This window comes from Acipenser ruthenus, chromosome 58, assembly GCF_902713425.1.
Source record: "Acipenser ruthenus chromosome 58, fAciRut3.2 maternal haplotype, whole genome shotgun sequence".
Taxonomy (NCBI): domain Eukaryota; kingdom Metazoa; phylum Chordata; class Actinopteri; order Acipenseriformes; family Acipenseridae; genus Acipenser; species Acipenser ruthenus.
Genome location: NC_081246.1, coordinates 167,343 through 190,000, shown reverse-complemented (window position 1 = coordinate 190,000; position 22,658 = coordinate 167,343). Strand labels below are relative to the sequence as shown.

Genomic DNA, 22,658 nt, shown 5'->3' with positions numbered 1-22,658 from the left:
GCATGCTAGAGGGTTTCACCTCATCACAGGTTTTTAATAGCGTGGGCATCCCCTTCAAAGCCATTGACTGTACAGAATCGTCCGTGTCTAGACTTCACTGTTGCTGTGCTGGGTTACAGCAGGTAATGACCACTGCTTAAACAAATGGGGAGCTTAGAGTCTGTTTTTAAAGTGCGATATTCAAGCAGCTGTCTAAAAACTGATTATAGATTGACAGTGTTGGGGACGTTACTTTTAAAAAGTATGTTGAACAAGTTACTGAAACAAAAAATTGTAACTAGTTGCAGTCATTTGTGGCTTTTAAAATATATTTACAGGGAGGGAGAGAGGCTGGCTCTAGGGTTAGAGCTAAGGAGGGACGGGAGGGAGGGAGGCTGGCTCTAGTGGTTAGAGCTGAGATGGGACTGGGAGAGAGGGATGTTGGCTGTAGTGGGTAGAACTGAGGAGGGACTGGGAGGGAGTGAGGCTGGCTCTAGTGGGTAGAGCTGAGGAGGGACTCGGACGGAGGCAGGGAGTCTGGCTCTAGTGGTTAGAGCTGAGGACGGACAGGGAGGAAGGCTGGCTGTAGTGGTTGGAGCTGAGTAGGGACTGGGAGGGAGAGGAAGTCTGGCTCTAGTGGGTAGAGCTGAGAAAGGACTGGGAGGGAGGCTGGGTCTAGCAGTTCACATTGAGAGATTGGGTGGCTTATGAGTTTCTGATTTTTTTTTTTACTACAGTGCAATTTGTTTTACAGCTGGTTTGTTTAGAAGTGTTGAGGTGTACAGTTTTTAAGAAACAGGTTCCAAGCCCCCTTGGCTATTTTTAAATGCGTTAAAAGCGTTCTGTCATGCAATTAGACACTTCTGGCACAGAACATATATTAAATAACGTGGTATTAAATTGCATCTAGCTTCAGGCGAGTACGAAACTCAGCAACAAAAAATCTTTAACCCCTCCTGCACCTGAACGGGTTGGGGTGCTTAATTAGAAACTATTACAAGTTTATAACTTTGTTTTAGAGGTGACACCGAATAGCAAAGTGGCAGTCAAGCTCAGAAACTGGCGGTCAGGGAGTGTGCGCTTTCAGATGGAGGGAAGTGCAGTTGAGGTTGCAATTATTAAATAAATCCATTCATTAACAAGGTGTTGGTTTCCAGAGAAGAAAAGCTGTCCTTCCCTCTCCTTTACAATTGAGTACCGATCAATGGCGATTGACTTCCGCGCTGGGTGTTTCAAAAGCCGATCGGAAGCTAACTTCCCTGTCGTCTGAGGCGCTGAATTTTTACTACTGTACTGAGGCTTTAAACTGACAATGACAATATTATTTGTATGGCCTCGTTACTAATGTTTTGACTACAAGTCTTTCTCAGTGTCTTCAGTGTGAATTCAGTGACTAACGACTAGAAGTCTTTCTCAGTGTCTTCAGTGTGAATTCAATGACTAACGACTAGAAGTCTTTGTCAGGGTCTTCAGTGTGAATTCAGTGACTGACGACTAGAAGTCTTTCTCAGGGTCTTCAGTGTGAATTCAATGACTGATGACTAGTTGAGAGTTTGCGTGTCATGTTAATGTATTCAGACAGCTACTGCGTTCGGCCCTGTTTCAGTTCTGCATTCCTCACTCCTGTCATTTGCTGGTATTAAACCATGCAGTAGTGTACATTCATTGTTTGAGTGCTTAAAAGAAGCATCAACCTGGAATCCATTCTCTTACCACTTATTAGCGTTATTAACATGATCGCTGGTCCTTCCCTTTAAAGGAGCGCTGACCATCTTTAAAATCCATTCTCTCACCTCTTATTAGCTTTATTAACAGTGTCACCGGCCCCTCCCTTTAAAAGAGCGCTGACCATATTTAAAATCCATTCTCTCACCTCTTATTAGCTTTATTAACAGGATCACTGGGCCCTCCCTTTAAAGGAGCACTGACCATCTTTAAAATCCATTCTCTCACCTCTTATTAGCTTTATTAACAGGATCACTGGCCCCTCCCTTTAAAGGAGCACTGACCATCTTTGAAACCCATTTTCTCACATTTTATTAGCTTTATTAACATGATCACTGACCCCCTAACCTGCGCTCCCCTGACTGTGTGACTCCCCCCTGCACACCATACAGCCATGCCTTTACCAGGGGAGACCCTCGGGGACCCCTGTGCTCCCCTGACTGTGTGACTCCCCCCTACGCACCACGCGGCCGTGCCTTTACCAGGGGAGACCCTCAGGGACCCCTGCGCTCCCCTGACTGTGTGACTCCCCCTGCACACCATGCCATAGTGCCTTTACCAGTGGAGACCCTCGGGGACCTCCAAACCATTGCTTTATAGACAGTTTTCAAGACATAGACATATAATAAGTTTTCTTATAGTCCAAACAGTTTCTATAAGGGGTAGTGACTTTAAAGAAGACTAAATTATACCGCAACAAGACAGCATGTCGCACACAGCCCTCACTATGCTTGGAGGTAAATAAGGTTCCACCTGTCTATAAACTATCAGGCTTTTTTTGTCAACCGGTGTTGAAATTGAAATATATGTTGATATATAAAAAGGAAAATCAGCTTTGATGTCATTCAACAGCTGGCTTGTTAAACCCTGCAGTGGGATTAAAGGAGATTCACATTTTTTTAGACCAGGCAGACAATTACAGAGGGACACAGATGCACGCAGTCTATGTGTGATCTGCTGTGAGAAAGTGAAGGGGATTTGAATTGCCTGCATCCCATGGTAACGGAACACTGCTAAAATGTAGATTTTCTGAAACAACAATTATTATTATACAAATTCCAATTTTATTTGTATACTGAACTTCTAGTAACACATATGATAAGTAATACATTTGTATAATGTATATACTGTAATGTATGAGGAAAAGTTGTAGAGGGGAGGTACATTGGTCCAAGAACACAGAACAGTGTTTATCCACTATAGCTGTGGGCAGAGGAAAATGTCGTCCTAAACGTTTAAACTGTCTGTCTGTCTGCAGCTCTCTCTGTCTCTATCTCTCTCTTTCTGTCTCTCTCTGTTTCTCTCTCTCTCTATCTATCTCTGTTTCTCTCTCTCTCTCTCTCTCTCTCTCTCTCTCTCTCTCTGTCTCTCTCTCTCGGTCCGGTGTGCTGATATGAGCTGACAGCCCTGGCCCTGTTTATCTGTCTGCTATCAGCCCCAGGGCAGGCTGTCTCCCCCACCCCCTGCCTCCCTGCCTGCCAGTGCCTGTTTGCTTGAGTCAGCACTCTGCAACAAGCATGGGGCTGCAGAGAAAGATAGGGGGTGGGGCAGAGAGAGTAGAAAGGGCAGAGTGAAAAGGGGAGAAGGAAGAGGAAGGGCAAAGAAACTGAAGAATGTAGTGAACAAGATTGTGGAGCTGTGTCTGTCTGAAATGGTTTATGTCATGGAATTTACACTGAAGACACTGAGAAAGACTTCTAGTCATGAGTCACTGAATTCACATTGAGGAATCTGAGAAAGTTGAAAAGTTTGTCATTGAATTCACACTGAAGAAACTGAGAAAGACTTCTAGTCGTTAGTCATTGAATTCACACTGAAGACACTGAGAAAGACTTCTAGTCGTTAGTCATTGAATTCACACTGAAGACACTGAGAAAGACTTCTAGTCGTTAGTCATTGAATTCACACTGAAGACACTGAGAAAGAATTCTAGTCGCCTGTAATTAAATTTACATTATAAGTCCCGTCCCCATTGGATCCTATTAGCAGCAGCTACACCTGTCACTTGTCTGAGAGTGCAGATCAGAGCATTCCAAACTTTAATACCACACCAAGATCTATAGAAACACATTAAATACGTTAATGTCAGCTTCAGTTTATTATTTAGATATTTATTATTTAGATTATTATTATTATTATTATTTGTTTATTTAGCAGACGCCTTTATCCAAGGCGACTTACAGAGACTAGGGTGTGTGAACTATGCATCAGCTGCAGAGTCACTTACAACTACATCTCACCCGAAAGACAGAGCACAAGGAGGTGAAGTGACTTGCTCAGGGTCACACAATGAGTCAGTGGCTGAGCTGGGATTTGAACCGGGGACCTTCTGGTTACAAGCCCTTTTCTTTAACCACTGGACCACACAGATTCAGTGACTAAGTGTTCGGTCTCTCCCTCTGATCATGTTGAGGGTGTATTTCATTCTCTTGCAGTCTTTGCTGTGTCAGGGGGGCATCTGTCATTCAGAGAGAAAGCACACTCCATCGTGAATAGAGGGAGACACCCTTAACATACGTTAAAGAAACGTTAGCCTTTTGAATTTATGAAGTTTCTTTTAGTATTTATATTGAAGACACTGAGAAGGACTTCCAGTCGAAACGTTAGCTGTTGAATTCATGAAGTTTCTTTTAGTATTTATATTGATGACACTGAAAGACTTCTATCTCTTCCGAAGATGATTCAGACAGACTGTTCCTCGGAGAATCTGAAGCCGAGGGCAGGTAGAAAGCAGGAAATTAAAGGATGAAACAACAGGAAATGGATCCTTTCTTTCTTGCCAAGGATGAGAAACAACCCTTTTGCAAACAGATTAACTGAAATGAAACTAAACTCTGAAAGAATGTAATAAACTAACACAGAGACCAAGAAGAAGGGATTATATTGTAGCATCAAACTGAACAGGATTGTGGGGCTCTGTCTGTCTGTCTGTGTGTCTGTCTGTCTGTCTGTCTGTCTGCAGCTTTAATGAAACTAAACTCTTTTCAGAATGTAGTAAACTAACAGACACCAAGAAGAAGGGATTATATTGTAGCGTCAAACTGAACAGGATTGTGGGGCTCTGTCGGTCTGTGCAGCTTTAATGAAACTAAACTGTTTTCAGAATGTAGTAAACTAACACAGACACCAAGAAGAAGGGATTATATTGTAGTGTCAAACTGAACAGGATTATGGGACTCTGTCTTTCTGTCTGTCTCCTTTGTTTGTCTGCAGCTTTAATGAAACTAAACTCTTTTCAGAATGTAGTAAACTAACACAGACACCAAGAAGAAGGGATTATATTGTAACGTCAAACTGAACAGGATTGTGGGGCTCTGTCTGTCTATCCATGTACCCGTCTCTCACACTACATGGTGAACACAATGACTGCCTTTATTTTGCTTTCGGCTACAATCCGATAAACTCTCGATAGTATATGACTATTGTATTGAACCCGTTGGGTGCGATTGTACTGCTATCGAGAAGACCCTCGCTAGGTTGCTGGTACTGGTTTATTTAAACAACCAGTTACCAGGTCATTGCGGTTCACATCCTGGCATTAGTTTAATGATTTACCATTCTGAGGGAAACGAGTGGAGAAACAGCTGCTGGGGTTTGTGTGGATCGCTCGTTCTCCGCAGAGTCTTAAGAAAAAGCAGCGATCATCACAAACTCAAGCAGCTGTTTCTTCACTCTGAATGGTAAATCAGCCCGATCGACACCAGCGACCCTCAAGCTCATTTCCGTGCAGAGCTTGGTTTGAATAATCTAATTCTATAGAACCTGCCATATCCGATTTAATTGGTTGCTTAGGTCCATTGGATATGTAAAAATAACATCTCTCAGAGTGCATCATTATACTACTTTGAAATTAACAGCATTATAGGTAAGTATGGAGGCTGTGTGGTCCAGTGGTTAAAGAAATGGGCTTGTAACCAGGAGGTCCCCGGTTCAAATCCCACCTCAGCCACTGACTCATTGTGTGACCCTGAGCAAGTCACTTAACCTTCTTGTGCTCCGTCTTTCGGGTGAGACGTAGTTGTAAGTGACTCTGCAGCTGATGCACAGTTCACACACCCTAGTCTCTGTAAGTCGCCTTGGGTAAAGGCGTCTGCTAAAATAAACAAATAATAATAAATACAGTACGGCACATATGCTATACAAAGAAAATCAGTGAAATTATTGTAAAACAAAGCACAGTAATGCAGTATTTGGCCATTTACAAAATATCATTCCAACAACAGTGCTTAGCTCGCTTTCTCAGTCTATGCCAAAGTAATCCGCCAGACAGACAAATAAGACAGCGTGCTCACGCAAACGCAGACTGCCTTTGGAGGTCAGTGAAAGAATCTCGTTTCGGCTTTATAACGGTACAGTAGTGATACAAATCCCTGGCTTTCTTGTTTTCTTTAACATGGTTAAACTGTGCAGTTAAGTGAAGTGACAGCATGAAAAGAGTGAAACTGTGTTCTCAAACTCGCCGTGTTTTATTTTCTTTTTTAAAATGCACGTCGATGAGTTTCCATAAGCACCGTTTGGTTGGTAGCAGCCTGTGTGAACGACACAGGCCCATCGGTTAATAGAGGGTATCGTATCTTACAGGATCGGATATGACGGGCTGTTTCATATCACTTGTTCTGAGTGTTTTCTTGTATTTTCAGCATTAAGGACAAAGGGGAAGAGAGCTGTAAAGATTTAATCGAGGCGTACAAGGCCTGTTTAAAATCCCTGGGAGAGAAAGCATAAAACTCGGGCTGTATGGGTAAGTATTAGTAAATTACTGTCACTTTGTGAGTCTGTGTGTGTGCCTGTGTGTGTGTGTGTGTGTGTGTGTGTGTGTGTGTGTCTGTGTCAGTGTGTGTGTGTGTCTGTGTCAGTGTGTGAGTCTGTGTCTGTGCCTGTGTGTGTCTGTGTGCGTGTGTGTGTGTGTGTGTCAGGAGGTATTACTATCAATGTGCGGACAAAATTTGAGAAAATGTCTATACAAAGATAGTAACTCCTGAAAAAACGACGTTGTCGGGACATCCCCACTTTGTAAAACACCTTTTTAAGAACTAAATATAACTTTTAAAAATAAAAAAAAAGTGCCAAAATATTTAGTTTGTTGTCGACTTTCACCGTGTGTGGTGTTTTGTATGACTGGAGTTAGAAATATTAAATAAAAATATAGTGCGAGTCAATGAGAAGTCCCCACAAATATAGGAATGCAAACATGTGTGTGTGAGAGAGAGAGTTCTGTGCGTGCGTGCGTGCGTGCCTGTGTGTGTGAATGTCCAGTTTTAAAAATAACTCCAGACATCTCTGCAGGAGCGACACCTGTTTCTAATTTCCTGGATCCTTCTGCCACCTTGTGGTATGTTTGTGTAATACCAGCCTTCACTGAGATGCTGTGTTATCCTGAGGTGATCATCTTTAGAAGCCTGTATACTAGGGCTGTCAAGTGATTAAAAAAATTTATCGCGATTAATCTCACGATTAAAAAAATGAATCTTAGTTACTCTCTGTTTTAATCGCATATTAAATTATTACAATTACTACATCCATCTAATTTAAATGTGTTTTATTACTGATGCTATTGTTTTTATTATCCTTAACTAAATAAAATTCTTTAAAATGTATTTATTTACCCATTGAGACCACCACCAAAATTTACTAGGGGCAATAATTTAGAAATTACAAATACAACCAACACAATAAAACGTGCAGTTCAAACTTGATCAGTAGCATTACTATTTGTTTATTTAGCAGACGCCTTTATCCAAGGCGACTTACACAGACTAGGGTGTGTGAACTATTCATCAGCTGCAGAATCACTTACAATTACATCTCACCCGAAAGACGGAGCACAAGGAGGTTAAGTGACTTGCTCAGGGTCACACAATGAATTAGTGGCTGAGGTGGGATTTGAACCAGGTACCTCCTGGTTCCAAGCCCTTTTCTTTAATCACTGGACCACAGCATACAGAGATCAGAAAACATAATACATAGGATATCCATTTTTAAATATGATTGTGAACTGAAATAATATAGTTTTTTAAAAATAAAATTATAAATATGTAGCTATAGTAAGCACTTCTAGGAAATTAACTGTTAATTGTGAAAAATCTGTCATCATATCCAAAAACTAACAATTGTTAGGCTTTACATACTACGAGCAAAATAAAAACGCTTGATATGGGCTTGCAGCGATCCTGCATTTCTGTCGAAACTGGTGGGTTTAATTTGTTGTTATTATTGTCTGTAGCAGAGCTGCAGAAGAGCTGCTAGTGTATTTTGAGACATGAAGGCGTGTTCAGCACGCAGCAGATTTGTACTCGTGTGTGATACTGGAACTCACTTTGACAGTGTTGAAGTAAGCGTCTTTCTGTCCAGTGAGCCGTCAAAAACAAAAAAAAATCCCATTAATTTTTAGTGCTTTGCTCCATTAAGCGGTTGAGTGACTAACTTTCTATTTAAACAATAACTGCACTCAGACACTCAATCCAATGCTGCCGCGGCCGGGATTGAAGTACGCTGTGCCGAAAGGCTCAAGACACAGCAATGCGATTAACACGCGTTAAAATAATTAATCTCTCAAATTGCAGAAGTTAACTGCGCTTATTAGGCAAGATGATTTAAAAATAAAATAATATATATGTATATATGTATGAGAGAGAGAGATCTGTCTGTGTGTCTGTCTGTCTGTCTGTCTGTATTTGTGTGCCTGTCTGTGTCTGTGTGTCACACTGATTTTGCTTCAGTCTTCACCAGACTTTCATCACACACTCCTAGTCTGTCCACAGCTGGCAATCACACACAGCCGGCATGCTCTGCCAGGAGCGTCAGGTTCTCCATTAACTATTTACAAACATTTTACACACGACAGCCACGCACAGAGAAAACGCTCTTCATGTGTATTAGTCGCATTGACTTTCTGAGAGGGCAAATTCAAAAGCAACTCGGTAGATTTTAACATATTGAACAGCAGTAGCAAACACACACAGGGCCAGGAGGATCCTGCTGCTAGCTTAGGGGAACTAAAATGAAACTCCTCTCTTTTCAGATCACTCTCTGGGTCCCCCTGCTCTGAAACCTCCACCTTCCCATCATTCCTCAGCTACTTTACTGCACTGGATCGGACCATCCCATGTTGTGTAAAGAAACAGGGAAGGGGGGCGGGGGGGGGTACATCTGTCTACCCGTCTACTCACCCCCCCCCCCCCCCCCCCCCCCGACTCCGGCTTTGCTTGGTTTCACCCGTACTCAGAATGTTCATTTGATCTCTGTATAAATATATACATAGTTTGAGAGAATGTGAAGTTCTAATAAACTTGATAGGAATTTTAGATTTGCCTTTTTGTCTTTTTTTTTTTTTTACGGCCGTAGGTGCAGGAAGACGGGCCAGGCTCTTTACCTGATGCAGAAAGACGGGCCAGGCTCTTTACCTGGAGCAGAAAGACAGGCCAAGCTCTTTACCTGGAGCAGAAAGACAGGCCAGGCTCTACCTGGTGCAGAAAGACAGGCCAGGCTCTTTACCTGGAGCAGAAAGACAGGCCAGGCTCTTGGAGCACAAAGACAGGCCAGGCTCTTTACCTGATACAGACAGACAGGCCAGGCTCTTTACCTGGAGCAGAAAGACAGGCCAGGCTCTTTACCTGGAGCAGAAAGACATGCCTGGCTCTTTACCTGGAGCAGAGAGACGGGTCAGGCTCTTTACCTGGAGCAGAAAGACATGCCCGGCTCTTTACCTGGAGCAGAAAGACAGGCCAGGCTCTTTACCTGGAGCAGAAAGACAGGCCACGCTCTTTACCTGGAGCAGAAAGATGGGTCAGGCTCTTTACCTGGAGCAGAAAGACATGCCCGGCTCTTTACCTGGAGCAGAAAGACAGGCCAGGCTCTTTACCTGGAGCAGAAAGACAGGCCACGCTCTTTACCTGGAGCAGAAAGACAGGTCAGGCTCTTTACCTGGAGCAGAAAGACATGCCCGGCTCTTTACCTGGAGCAGAAAGACAGGCCAGGCTCTTTACCTGGAGCAGAAAGACAGGCCACGCTCTTTACCTGATGCAGAAAGACAGGTCAGTGTAAAACTACTGCATTCTTTCAAACACATGAAGAATTCTCTTTGAGGCGGTGAGTTCTCTAGACCGCTGTACCTCAGTAATTACAACAGTAATTACATTATTATTATTATTATTATTATTATTATTATTATTATTATTATTCATTTAGCAAGCGCTTTTTATCCAAAGCGACATACAGAGACTAGGGGGTTTAACTCTGCATCATCAACAACTGCTGCTGCTGCAGAGTCACTTCCAATAGGACCTTGTTTGTTTTACTTCTCAATCGAAGGACTCTAAAGATAATACACTTTGGCCCAGATTTATAAAAGGATTGGGCATGTTTTACGACCGTAAAAATGGCACTGGGGGTTCTGAATTCTTGGATGGGATTTATAAAACACGCAATGGCATAAACACGCGATTAATACCTGATTTGCGGGGCAATGTCTCTGTGCTTTAGCCCTTGATGCATATGTAATTCTGTATATGCATATGTAATTCTGGGTCGTTTCTGAATGAAACCGCTAAAATTGGGAGGGGATTTTGCAAATGAGGTCTATTAAATATCTCGTCTAATTTATTAAAGCTGCTGGTAACTGCGGGCCTCGTATTTGCAGGCGTTAATTTGCGGCAGTCAGACAGCAGGTTAAATGCAAGGCAAGGTGATGTGGGAGACTTGTCTGCAGCAAGAAGAAGACATCGTTTTCAAGGACAGAGGAACAGATGACGCAGTTAGTTTGTAGCTAGAGCAAATACAGTTTTTTGACCATATATACCATACAGATATGCTTTAAAATCATACATGGACTCAGAAATACATACACAAGAAATAGGAGAGTTGTAACTGCATAAGACTTTAAGAAGATATAAGTCGTAGTTAAACTGAAGTCTGTTCGTATGAAGCTGTTTTGTTGTTGAACATATTGCTGTACAACAATGGAAGGATTATCCACCCGTTTGACATGGATGTAAGTAAATAAAACTATTGTTTCTGAAGTTTGAAAAGTCTATACGTCTGGAATTATTCTATACGAAATGAGAAGATGAACTAATATGGGAAGCACAGTAACTGGATGATGCGTCGTAATGTATAAGCAACCTAGACTACAAACTCTGAAGTGGTACATGTGTTTATTAAAAAGCCACCACACATTCCATATTTTGTTCATTTGTCCTGGTGATGTATTTTGAGCTTGTAACACATCGTTGTGTGTAACAAGTAGTGCTTGTACCAAAATCTGCACTTCCATATTGGTAAAATTCAGTTTTCGCTTCTGAGCATCCTCATCACCATGGCTAGTATCAGGCTGAGGTCTTTGTGTGCCATTCATTTTGTTTTGGAATGTGTGGCCTACACACGCAGGGTTGACCCAAACCTGTTATTTATTGTGAGAGGTGTGTAATTCTCCACTGCTAATTGCGGTGAGGGGTATTTAAATTGTTTGATTGCGGAATCGCCTGCTTCCCCTAATTAGTCTTATAAAATAGGTCATTATTTTGACGCGGAGTGCGGCCGTACTGAACACGCACATTACCTGGTTTTTTGTTGCCGGTTTTTCCCCCTTTATAAATTTGGGCCTGAGTGTTTGGGTGTGACTGGTCACTCTAAATTGCCCTGTGTGTGAGTGAGTGTGTGTGTGGTGCCCTGTGATGGACTGGCGTCCCGTCCAGGGTGTAGTCTCGCCTTGCGCCCTGTGTATGCTGGGTTAGGCTCCGGCTCACCGCAACCCTGTAAAGGAGTAAGCGGTTAATGATAATGGATGGATGGATGGATGTTTGGGTTTTCAAAAAAGAATCTGAGGGTTGTTATTTATTTTCTACTTTCTACTATTTTGTTTTCTGTACAGTTTCAGAGTGGTCACCGTTTTGTTTGCAGGTAAAGGGACTAGCCTCGTTTAGTTTTTTGTGTGAATATATTTTTTTGTTACCATGTCTGCCACTATAAATGTCTGGTGTCATACCTTTTAAATATAATAGCTGTCCCGCGTTCTACCGCCCTCCCCCCCCCAGCTATTCTCTCTGAACAGATGCCACCGAAGTCATTGTATTTTATCTTGCTCTTAATTGTATTAATACTTGTACTGTGATTCTTGAAATGTATTTTTGTTTACGACTCTGTCGCCCAGGATAAGGGCATCTGCTAATAAATAATAATAATAATAATAATAATAATAATTACATAATAATAATAATTAATAATTACAAAAAGTTTATGAATGTACTTGTGTCTGCATGTTGATTTAAAAATAACTATTCTGTTAACACCACACCCTTCCCTGCTTGTAAAGGCACAGTGTCACCTGTAGGGGGCAGTGTAAAGCAGTTTAAACCCTGTTCTGGGTCTGTCAGCTGCTGTCTAACTGGCTGTATTTAAACTACACCCTCCCTGCTTGTAAAGGCATAGTCTCATCTGTACGGGGCAGTGTAAAGCAGTCTAACCCCTGCTCTGGGTCTCTCAGCTCCTGTCTAAATGGCTCTATTTACACTACACCCTCCCTGCTTGTAAAGACACAGAGGGAAGCAGTCTAAACCCTGCCCTGGATCTTTCAGCACCTCTTTAACTGACTCTTTACACAACACCCCCTAAAGGCACAATATCACCTGTGAGGGGCAGTGCAGGAACGCAATAGCACACCCCAGGGTGTTCAGATGTGGTCCAATGCCTGAGGGTGTGGTTCAACACGAGGCGAAGCCAAGTGACATTAAAAAGCTAGACCTGCAGAGTCTGGAACATATTAGAACACCTCAGAGTATGTTATTGCGCTTATTAAAGTAATTGGTTGTCAACCAGTTCTAAAAGTTGCAACCAGTTCCAAGCCATGCTGGTGTGGAGACCTCTCTGCACAGGCAGGGGCACTTGAGATTGCTCCCTCTATTCTTGCCATTTTAGAAAGCAGACATATATTCTTAATTCATTCACACTGTAAAAGACAAAAGAAGCAGACAAACAGTTATATAGTTATGTACAGAAGTTCCTCTTTAATAAGGGCATTAAATTAAATGTATTTTAAATTTCAAGCTTTTAATTTTATAATAAAATAGAACCCAATGTCACCATTTCTTTGTGAAATAATCCAGTGTAGTCGGGTGTGCAGAAACTTTTTATTGTCAGTTTACAGCCTCTGTCTGGCAGTAACAATGTCAGCTCCCTGGATGAGAGGAAAATCTTCCAATCGGCTTTTAAAACACTCAGCGCGGAAGTGAATCACCATTGATTGTTACTCAATTGTAAAAGTCAGGGAGGACAGCTTTTCTTGTATTGAAATCAACCTGTTAATGAATGGATTTATTAACATCTGCTGATAAATACTTCTTAAAGACAATAACAAGTATTGAGTTTCTGCATACCCAAACTATACACACCTGATTTATACAAATTACACTTTTAACACTAAAAGAATATAAATCAGATATGTAAATCAGAACTCACGATACTATATTTACAGTGACCGTCTGAATCACTTGTTGTGCTTCTGTGTACAGATCCACCAAATGCATTTGATTTGAAAAGCTAACTACAGCAATTAACAGACAGCACAGGGAATCTAGGATCTGTCAGTCTGCAAATTTAAAACAGAAGTACAACAAAACAGCAGCTTATTTCAGCTGACAGATATTTACAGAACCCATGAAATAAAACCCAAACCCAAGCCCAGGATAGAGCGGCTCAGTGAATGTGGTGTGGAATCTGTGCAGGAGGGTCATTGTGTCGTCAGGAGAGGCGCTATAAAATGACAGAGTGCCAGCAGGACAAGCCAGGTACACTCCTATTCTGGAGAACAGGGGGCAGTTATTTTAATCTCTTTGTTATTGTGCCAGGCTGAGTGACCAAGCCCAGACAACTTCCAAATGGCTTTTGTCCCCAACAATAAAAGGAAAGCCGAAACCCAGGATACAGCGGCTCAGTGAATGTGGTGTGGAATCTGTGCAGGAGGGTCATTTTGTCGTCAGGAGAGACGCTATAAAATGACAGAGTGCCAGCAGGACAGTTCAGGTACACTCCTATTCTGGAGGAGGAGGGGGCAGTTATTTTAATCTCTTTGTTATTGTGCCAGGCAGAGTGACTAGTAGCACAGTACAAACTCCAGGACATGTCATTTCTTCCAAGTTGACAAGAAACAGATCCTCCTTTCCTGCTGATTCCTTTATATGTGACTCCTATTTCAACCCCTACACTCCACTTAATTTCCCAGTAACAGCGAGTCCCAGACAGACCCTCTGTACAAAGCACTTGGAATTCAGATTCAAATCTCTCTGGGTGATCAGGATATGGCAGGGGCTCTCCCTCCCGTGTCACCTTTCTGTTCCCTTCAGACAACCTGAGCTCTCTATGCACTGTATTGGGGTCCAGTGTGAGCTGACGGGAATCTGATTGAAGAGAAGAGGATGGTTAATGTTTGTATGCAGCAGTTAATGCAGCAGTGTGGAGTAGTGGTTAAGGCTCTGGACTCTTGACTGGAGGGTCGTGGGTTCAGTCCCTGGTAGGGGATACTGCTGCTGTACCCTTGAGCAAGGTACTTTACCTAGATTGCTCCAGTAAAAACCCGACTGTATAAATGGGTAATTGTATGTAAAAATAATGTGATCTCTTGTAACAATTGTAAGTAAAAATAATAAGGAGGCTGTGTGGTCCAGTGGTTCAAGAAAAGGGCTTGTAACCAGAAGGTCCCTAGTTCAAATCCCAGCTCAGCCACTGACTCATTGTGTGACCCTGAGCAAGTCACTTCACCTCCTTGTGCTCCGTCTTTTGGGTGAGACGTAATTGTAAGTAACTCTGCAGCTGATGCATAGTTCACACACCCTAGTCTCTGTAAGTCGCCTTGGATAAAGGCGTCTGCTAAATAAACAAATAATGAAATAATTAATTATTAGTGATGGTAGTATTATTATGAACATTTTCAAATAATAGTGTAACTGTTTTCATTCAGTCATTTATACATTCAGATTAACAGCAGCTTCTGAAAAATAAAATATATTTGCCAGATTCCAAATTGAACTTCAGAAAGAAATTCTGCAAGCACGCAAGAGTGGCCTGAGAAACTTCATTCACTGCAGATGAAGTAAAAAGAAAATATTTAAATATGATTAATTACACAAGCAAACGGGCAGAATTCCATTCATGGCTCAATCACTTTGATCATTTACAGAACAGATCTGATCATTCCTCCTTATCAGAAAAAATTCTGATCACAATATACATTATTTAAACCTCCAGCCATTCCTTCACATGAAAAGAGGAGGCTGTACTCTTAACAAAATGTATCCATGTTGCAGAGTCTTACATGTGTTTAATTCTCTAAATATGACAATATAAAAAGAGAAACACATATATAGGCTGTGACTTTTTGTGGTAGATCATGAATACCCAGTTTCATTTAATCCTAATAAAGAGATTGGTGATATGTGGTGTTGTTTTTAAGTACCAAGTGATTTAGTTATTGTTGCCAATTGTCCCTGCCGGATGCCCTCAAGATGGCCTTTAATTCCAGACTCTCTGTCTGCAGATTTCATTCCTCAGCAAAGCACCACAATTGGTCACAATATTCTGTCACTATCGTAATGAATAAGACACCCCAGCACTGCACATAGAAGACAGCAGTTCAATCTTGATAAACCAATCATGAACCAGAACCCCTTGATGGAATTGCAGTCTTATTAGGTGCAGTTGGGTGTCCTTGCTCTGTAGAGTTTGGTTCTCATAAAGGAAGCAGAACATCTTTCAATGCTCCAGTAAAAACAGACTTACATTTTAAAAACTCTGCTCTGTTCTTTGGTTCCCGCAGACAAGAAACTCTATTCACTGAAGAGAAAAAAGAATAAAGAATACAATTAGTGATGAGAACGTGTAGAATATCTATTACTAATAAGATTTCTGAGCTTAGTTATTCAAAGGGGACATACCTTCATAATAATAATAATAATAATAACACACTGGTCTGTTGCCTGTGATTTTGGTGCTTTGTTAAAATTCTCCTGCAATAACTATGTAGCATAATTGACATTAGAAATTTGAAACTGTGCAAATCTTTAATCTACATATGTTACATCACATCATGCTGTAGAAAAATAAAATATTAAGAAACTGATTTCTCAGTATTGTACAACTACAGTAAACAACACCAACCTGTTTTAGTGATGCTCACAAACTCTATCTTCCAGATGTCCTCAAGTTTGCCTTTAAGTTCAGACACAGCTTTCCTCACAGCCTCAAATGTAACGTCTGTATTGACAGTAACGCTGGGTAAGTAGCTAGATTCACAGAGAGACTGGTAATTCTACAACAAGAGGACAGAGAAAGGGGTTTGTCAGTGGAAACAGAATGGAGTGTGAAACATTCCCAGGATAGGGGAGAGGGGAGGAAACTGCTGCCTGGAATGAAGTGGAGATCCTGATTGCTCCACGAATTGGAATGGGAGAATGTGCAGAGAAATAAACATCCGTGGAGCTAGAATAAAATGTTGACTGTTTTTCCATTTGTGATAAGGTGCTTCTTCTAGCTATTCTGAAATAAACCACATAAAAAAATCAGATCATGTGAAAATCAGATTAATTTTGCTAAAGTACAGACATTTTCCTGAGGTTTATAAATTTGCGCTTGCATAAATTATATCAATTAAAATTGAAATCTGGATCCAAATGTACTGTGGTTGTCTCTATTTTACTTCATTTGTTACGATTTCAACTCTGGGTTCCAAAGTTGTATAACCTGACTGTGCAGTTTTTACCTGGACACTGGCTAGTGAGTCCTGGTTGGATTTCTGTGTCTGTGATGGTCAGCCTCCTTTATGAAGCTGCCCGCTGCACAGTGTTACCTTTAGAAAATGGATGTGATCCTCTGTCTTTGAAAGCTGTTCCATCTCAGCGTCTCTCCTCTTCAGCTCAGTGATTTCCTGCACCAGTTGTTCCATGCGCTCTTCAGCCTGACTCACGGCAGCCTTCTCTTTCTCTGCGATCAGCGCTGTCACTTCTGCTTGTTTCTGCTGAATGGAGCGGATCAGCTGGGTGAAAATCTGCTGGCTTTCCTCCGTTTCTCTGCGCGCTGAGCTCTGATTGAAAGAGAACATTATTGAAAACATTTCTCTAAGTCCAACAGACAGACTTCATCCAGTCTTTCTTCATTCAGTCAGTGCAGTTTTGGATTTTTTTGTCCGTTACATTGATTGAAGTTTAACTGCAACAAGTAATATGGAAGCAATGATTAACTGTACAGTGACAAGTGTACATATGAAGGCATTAGCCAAAATGTTTGCTTTATTTGGTGGCTTTATTTAATTGCAAGTATAGAAATCTCAGAAATGAGATCATCGTGTAAGCTGTGGAGAGTAACTGCTAATGCTGTTATTTCTTTTAAGTTATAATGATATCATTACAAATGGTATTGCAATACTTGGCCAGCACTACCCTTATTCATTGCTCACCTTGAGTGACTCCACAGCCTGTTTCAGCTCCTCCAGCTCCTTCAGTCTCTCCTGGATTCTCTTGTGGATTTCTGCCTGCCTCTCCCCCAGCTGCTCCTGTGTACAAACGCACAGGGACACAGTCCCATTGAGGATTGCTGCCATTGAGAAAAGCATACCTTCCACAAACTGAGTGTACAGACCCTAATCCTAACCCATTACAGATAACTGCCATAGAGCAATATGACCTAACACACAAGCTGCTATTTCACAAACTCTGCAGAAAAGTCTACCCGTTTGAGGTCTGACTGGCATGACTTGACTTTGGGGTATCAGTTGCGATATCCACCTAAGGTACAGGATTATAAAACACTAAAGGTCTGAAGATTATTAAGAAATTACTGTTTTCACTCTATGATTAAATACTAAAAAAGTTTAGTGATCTCCTATCTAAAAATGATACGATTACCAGGGAGTGGTACCCACAACCCTCAGGAACTAGGATCAGAAAGAATTTCATAAATGCTATATATTTTAATAAGATAAAAAATACTTTATACATTTTATAAATACTGGGTGTGATTTTGATTTTACACCAAATTGTTTGACAGGTGTGCAAGCAGATCTACTTCAGATTCTTTAGTAGAATCAGGGTGAAGAAGTTCATGAACCAGAGACCCGGCATCCCATCTACATCTTCTGTAAAAACAAATCTTCCTTCGGGTTGGAAAGCATTCTTGGTTTTGTGAAGCAATGTAATATGCTCTCTGGTAATGCATGCACTTTGAAGCCATGGTATAGGGTAATCTATATAAGAATAAAGATATCCATTGGCTTTGGGGCTTTAGTGAAATACGTTTCGATTGGGGAGTCATCCCTGCAGTTCTTTCAATTGATATTTCACTACAGTTAATATTTTGTTAATCTTTTATTTTTTATGGGGGGGGGGGTTGATTTCAGATAAACTATATATATATATATATATACACTACCGGTCAAAAGTTTTAGAACACCTCCATTTTTCCAGTTTTTATTGAAATTTACGCAGTTTAATGTCTCAATGTACTCTGAAATTAAAGCATAGAACAAATAAACAATTGGAGATAAAAAAAGAAATCATGGAATCGTTTTGTTTAACAAAATTTAATCTAAATTTTTGACTCATCAAAGTAGCCACCTTTTGCAGATATAACAGCCGAACACACTCGTGGCATTCTTTCTACAATGCAAATCAAATATTGTTCGGAAAGTTCTTCCCAACACTGTTGCAGAAGTTCCCACAAATGTGTTGCACTTGTAGGTTGCTTTGCTTTCACCCTTCTGTCCAGTTCATCCCAAACCAGCTCGATGGGGTTTAAGTCTGGAGACTGCGCTGGCCATTCCATGATTTGAAGCCTACCGTCTTGTTCTTTTCTTCTAAGGTAGTTCTGACATAGCCTGGAGGTATGTTTTGGGTCATTATCTTGCTGTAGGATGAACCCCTGACCAACTAGGCGTATACCAGAGGGTATTGCATGGCGCTGCAAAATGCTGTGGTAGCAGTTTTGGTTCAGGGTGCCACTCACTCTGTGCAAGTCGCCGACTCTGGATCCAGCAAAAGAGCCCCAGACCATCACGCTTCCTCCTCCATGTTTGACAGTTGGTGTCACACACCGAGGAACCATCCTTTCGCCTACTCGACGGCGTACAAAAACCCTGCGTGATGAACCGAAGATTTCAAATTTTGATTCATCGGTCCATAAGACCTTCTTCCAGTCTTCAGTAGTCCACTGGTGGTGCTTCATGGTCCAGGCAAGCCTCTTTTTCTTATTTTGCCATCTTAGCAATGGCTTTCTTACTGCCACTCGACCTGTCAAACCTGCAGCTCGAAGTCTTCTCTTCACAGTTGAAACTGAGACTTGCTTACTTCGACCAGTGTTAAGCTGTGCTTGAAGCTGTTGTCCTGTGAGCCGCCTATCACGCAAGCTGTTGACTCTCAGAAACTTGTCTTCTGATTCTGTTGTGGCTTTGGGTCTGCCAGACCTCTTCCTGTCAGAGTTTCCTCCAGTTTCCAAGTGCCTTTTGATGGTGTAGGAAACTGTACTCACTGACACCTTGGCTTTCTTTGCAATTTCTCTAAAGGAAAGACCTACACTTTTAAGGGTTATAATGGTCTGTCTGTCTTCCTTTGTTAATTGCCTTTTTCTCGCCATTATGAGAGCAATATACTACTTCCTGCAGTACAATACTGTCCAAATAATGCTTAAGAGGGTGTAGTAACACAGTCTGTTCCAACACTGCTTTTATACAAACAGAGGGTTTGTAAGTAATCAACAAAAGTTGAGACACCTGTAGGAATTGTTAGCATCAACTTTCAAGGCTTAATTTACTTCCATTGCTGCAAAACAGCTGTAAGTTGTTAACCCATTACTTGTTCCCTGAAAAAGGCCTTTTTGTATAACTCTGAAATGTACATTATTTTTCAGTTTTTGGTAACCTAAACTTTTTTTTTTAACCTCTGGCAGTTTACCGCTTACCTTTGTACCATTTCAGGTTATTCACTGGACTTGAACTGCTTAAATTTCAATAAAAACTGGAAAAATGGGGGTGTTCTAAAACTTTTGACCGGTAGTGTATATGGATGAAGGCTATACTTGCATCCTGAGCCATAATTGAAAAAAAAGGCATAATACCACTGTAGTGAAGTCAAAAAGTGATAATTCCTCTGTAGGAAAATATACTTGAACTTTGACCCATTCGACTCCTCGAGACCCATCACTCTCAATTCAAACGCAAAATGTCTCGTTTTCAATCACTCGACAACACCCACAGTATAGAAATGTTCATTAATGATCAACAAAATGAGACTACGTTACACACACACACACAGGTAATATAGCAGGGTGCAGTTTATTAGCTAACAGTATCTCTCTCTCTCACACACACACACACAGTTGATAATATAGAAGGGTGTGGTTTCATTCTGCACTGACTCCGGTCTCCGTCTGTGTGCTCTATTGAGAGCAAGGTGAAGCCACACCCACCTGCAGTATCTGGCTCTCTCTCTCTCCTTCTCCATCTCCCTCTCTATGATCCTGTCACCCTCACCTGCCACACACGTTCTCTGCTGTCATTTCAATCCTGTACTGGCAATACTACTACTACTACTTCTACTACTACTAATAATAATAATAATAATAATAATAATAATGATTGGTTCGAGGTGTTTAGAAGCCTTACCTGCTTGACGGGCCTCTCTGTCTCCACCGACACTGTCATGTGATTCTGGTGCTTTTCTTCTCTACACAATGTGCAGATGCAGGTCTGATCTCTTCTACAGAACTGATCCAACATCTTCCCGTGCGTTTCACAAAGCTTCTCTTCCAGATTTCCAACTGGATCCACCAGCTTGTGCCATTTAAAAGCTGCCTTGTCCCGGTGAGGCTGCAGGTGGGTTTCGCAGTAGGAAGCCAGGCACACCAAGCAGGATTTGAGGGCTTTGCTGTGCGTCCCGGTGCAGAAATCACAGGGCACCTCCTCACCTCCAGACCCAGCAGCAGCAGGACCAGGCTTGAGCCCCTCTCCCCCTCCCCTGGGGCTCTTCCTCAGTTTCTCCACAACTTCAGCCAGCATGATGTTCCTGCCCAGAACAGGCCTGGGGGAGAAGAGGGCTCTGCACTGGGGGCAGCTGTAGGAGCCTGTTGCTGCTGCTGCTGTGCCTTCAGCCTGATCCCAGACCTTCTTAATGCACCCCGTACAGAAGCTGTGTCCGCATGGAATAGTGACCGGCTCCTTCAATATCTCCAGACACACCGAGCAGTCAAACTGCTCCTCGCTGATCAGCTCTGCCATGTCTTCTGTCTTCTCTCTTTTCTCTTCTCCCTGCCTGTCTGCAGTTTTCAATACAGCACACACACAGTCTCTCTGTCTCTCCTTCCTCACTCTCTGTCGATCTCTCTCTATATGTGTCTCTCCCGTGTACAGAAAAGCTCTTTCTTCTTACAGCTCCTCCCCTCACTGAGGCAATTTCACAAGAAACGAAACTCAACTTGTTTTTCACTTACTGTTACACAATAGCAGGCAGGTCCTTGGACTGGGGGCAAGGTTGAACAGGGATGGGCATGAAAATCTTTTTCTGTTTACAGAATACCTATTTTAAACTATAATTGTATTTTCTATTTTTATTTGAAACAGAACTTTCAGAGACTGTTTCTATTTCTATTTCAAAAACATTTTTTAGACTGAAAAAGTATTTTATTTGTAAGTCGCCCTGGATAAGGGCGTCTGCTAAGAAATAAATTAATAATATTTAGAAGTACATGCATGTATAGATTGTAACATCCCATGAATCTCTGTATTTGACTGTGTATATTCCTTCTTTCTGTTTATTTTATGCAAACATAAACAGTAGCTTTATTTGTTGCATACTTTTTATTATACAGGCTTTTGCATGTCAAACGCAGACAGAATGGAGGCGCTATAAATGCTATAAACGCTGTATAAAGAATGGAAGCGCTATAGGCGCTATAAACACTGTATAAAGTAGGGAATTATGTTGTTTATATATATATATATATATATATATATATATATATATATATATATATATATTTGTGACAACTCTGGAAATGTTTGTTATGTTTGTCACTTCCTCCGGACCTTTTACACTGTCCTCTAGAATAAGAGAAAGTTCAACTTCGAGGAATGTGGTTCAAACAGGACGGCACCTGTGTGTTTATTATTTACAGTGCTTAAAAAAACAAAACATCCAAGATAAACAAACAAAAGCCTAACTCCTTTATGGATTTCTAACTAAACAAGCAAGTATCCCTAACTAACAGTCCGGGCAGCTAAGCTGCTTACCGGCTCCAAAACACCAGGACTTTTAAGTCCTACCTTGCACAAAAGACTTGGTTCTTGTTTCCCTTTTCACACCACTCACAGCTCACAGCTCACAGCTCACAGCTCACAGCTCACAGCTCACAGCTCACAGCTCACAGCTCACAGCTCACAGCTCACAGCTCACAGCTCACAGCTCACAGCTCACAGCTCACAGCTCACAGCTCACAGCTCACAGCTCACAGCTCATTCTCCAACTTTCCTCAACCAACAGGTTGACCCTGCCCTTTTTGAAAGGCTCCCAATTGTTTAATTGAAGGCAGCTGTTGAATCAATTACCCAATCACCTATTTTATAATTATGCCATCTAAAATGGCTGCCCATCAGTCCCATGGCCTCCTGGGAATTGAAGTCCTGTTGACAATTAATCTAGAGCAGGGGTGCACAATTCCGGTCCTGGAGGTCCGGATCCCTCCTGGCTTTTGTTCCAACTGTGTTCTAAATTACTTAATTAGACCAATAATTGGTAATAATTGGTCCAATTAAGTAATTTAGGGCAAGGTTGGAGCAAAAGCCAGGAGGGACACCAGCCCTCCAGGACCGGAATTGTGCACCCCTGCTCTAGAGGAAAATATACTTGAACTTTCACCCATTCGACTTCGAGACCATCACTTTCAATTTAAACACAAAATGTCTCGTTTTCAATCACTCGACAACA

The 22,658-nt window shown here is 41.6% G+C and overlaps 1 protein-coding gene and 1 long non-coding RNA gene across 2 annotated transcripts in view; one reads left to right on the top strand and one right to left on the bottom strand.

Moving 5' to 3' along the window:
* The window catches only part of LOC131724981 (uncharacterized), an 11,913-nt gene extending 3,040 nt beyond the window's left edge, over positions 1-8,873 (top strand). The window contains exons 2-3 of the long non-coding RNA XR_009320375.1: positions 6,345-6,445; positions 8,726-8,873. This is a non-coding gene — a long non-coding RNA (uncharacterized LOC131724981). The remainder of the gene's footprint in view (positions 1-6,344; positions 6,446-8,725) is intronic.
* A 3,803-nt stretch (positions 8,874-12,676) lies between these two features.
* Positions 12,677-21,101, bottom strand: LOC131724980 (tripartite motif-containing protein 16-like). The gene is made up of 6 exons (XM_059018168.1): positions 20,342-21,101; positions 17,144-17,239; positions 16,538-16,771; positions 15,850-16,000; positions 15,472-15,525; positions 12,677-14,093 (listed from the first exon to the last, which is right to left on the bottom strand). The coding sequence occupies exons 1-6, from the start codon at positions 20,951-20,953 to the stop codon at positions 13,516-13,518; spliced, it is 1,725 nt and encodes a 574-aa protein (XP_058874151.1). The 5' UTR covers positions 20,954-21,101; the 3' UTR covers positions 12,677-13,515.
* Between the last annotated feature and the right edge of the window lie 1,557 nt (positions 21,102-22,658).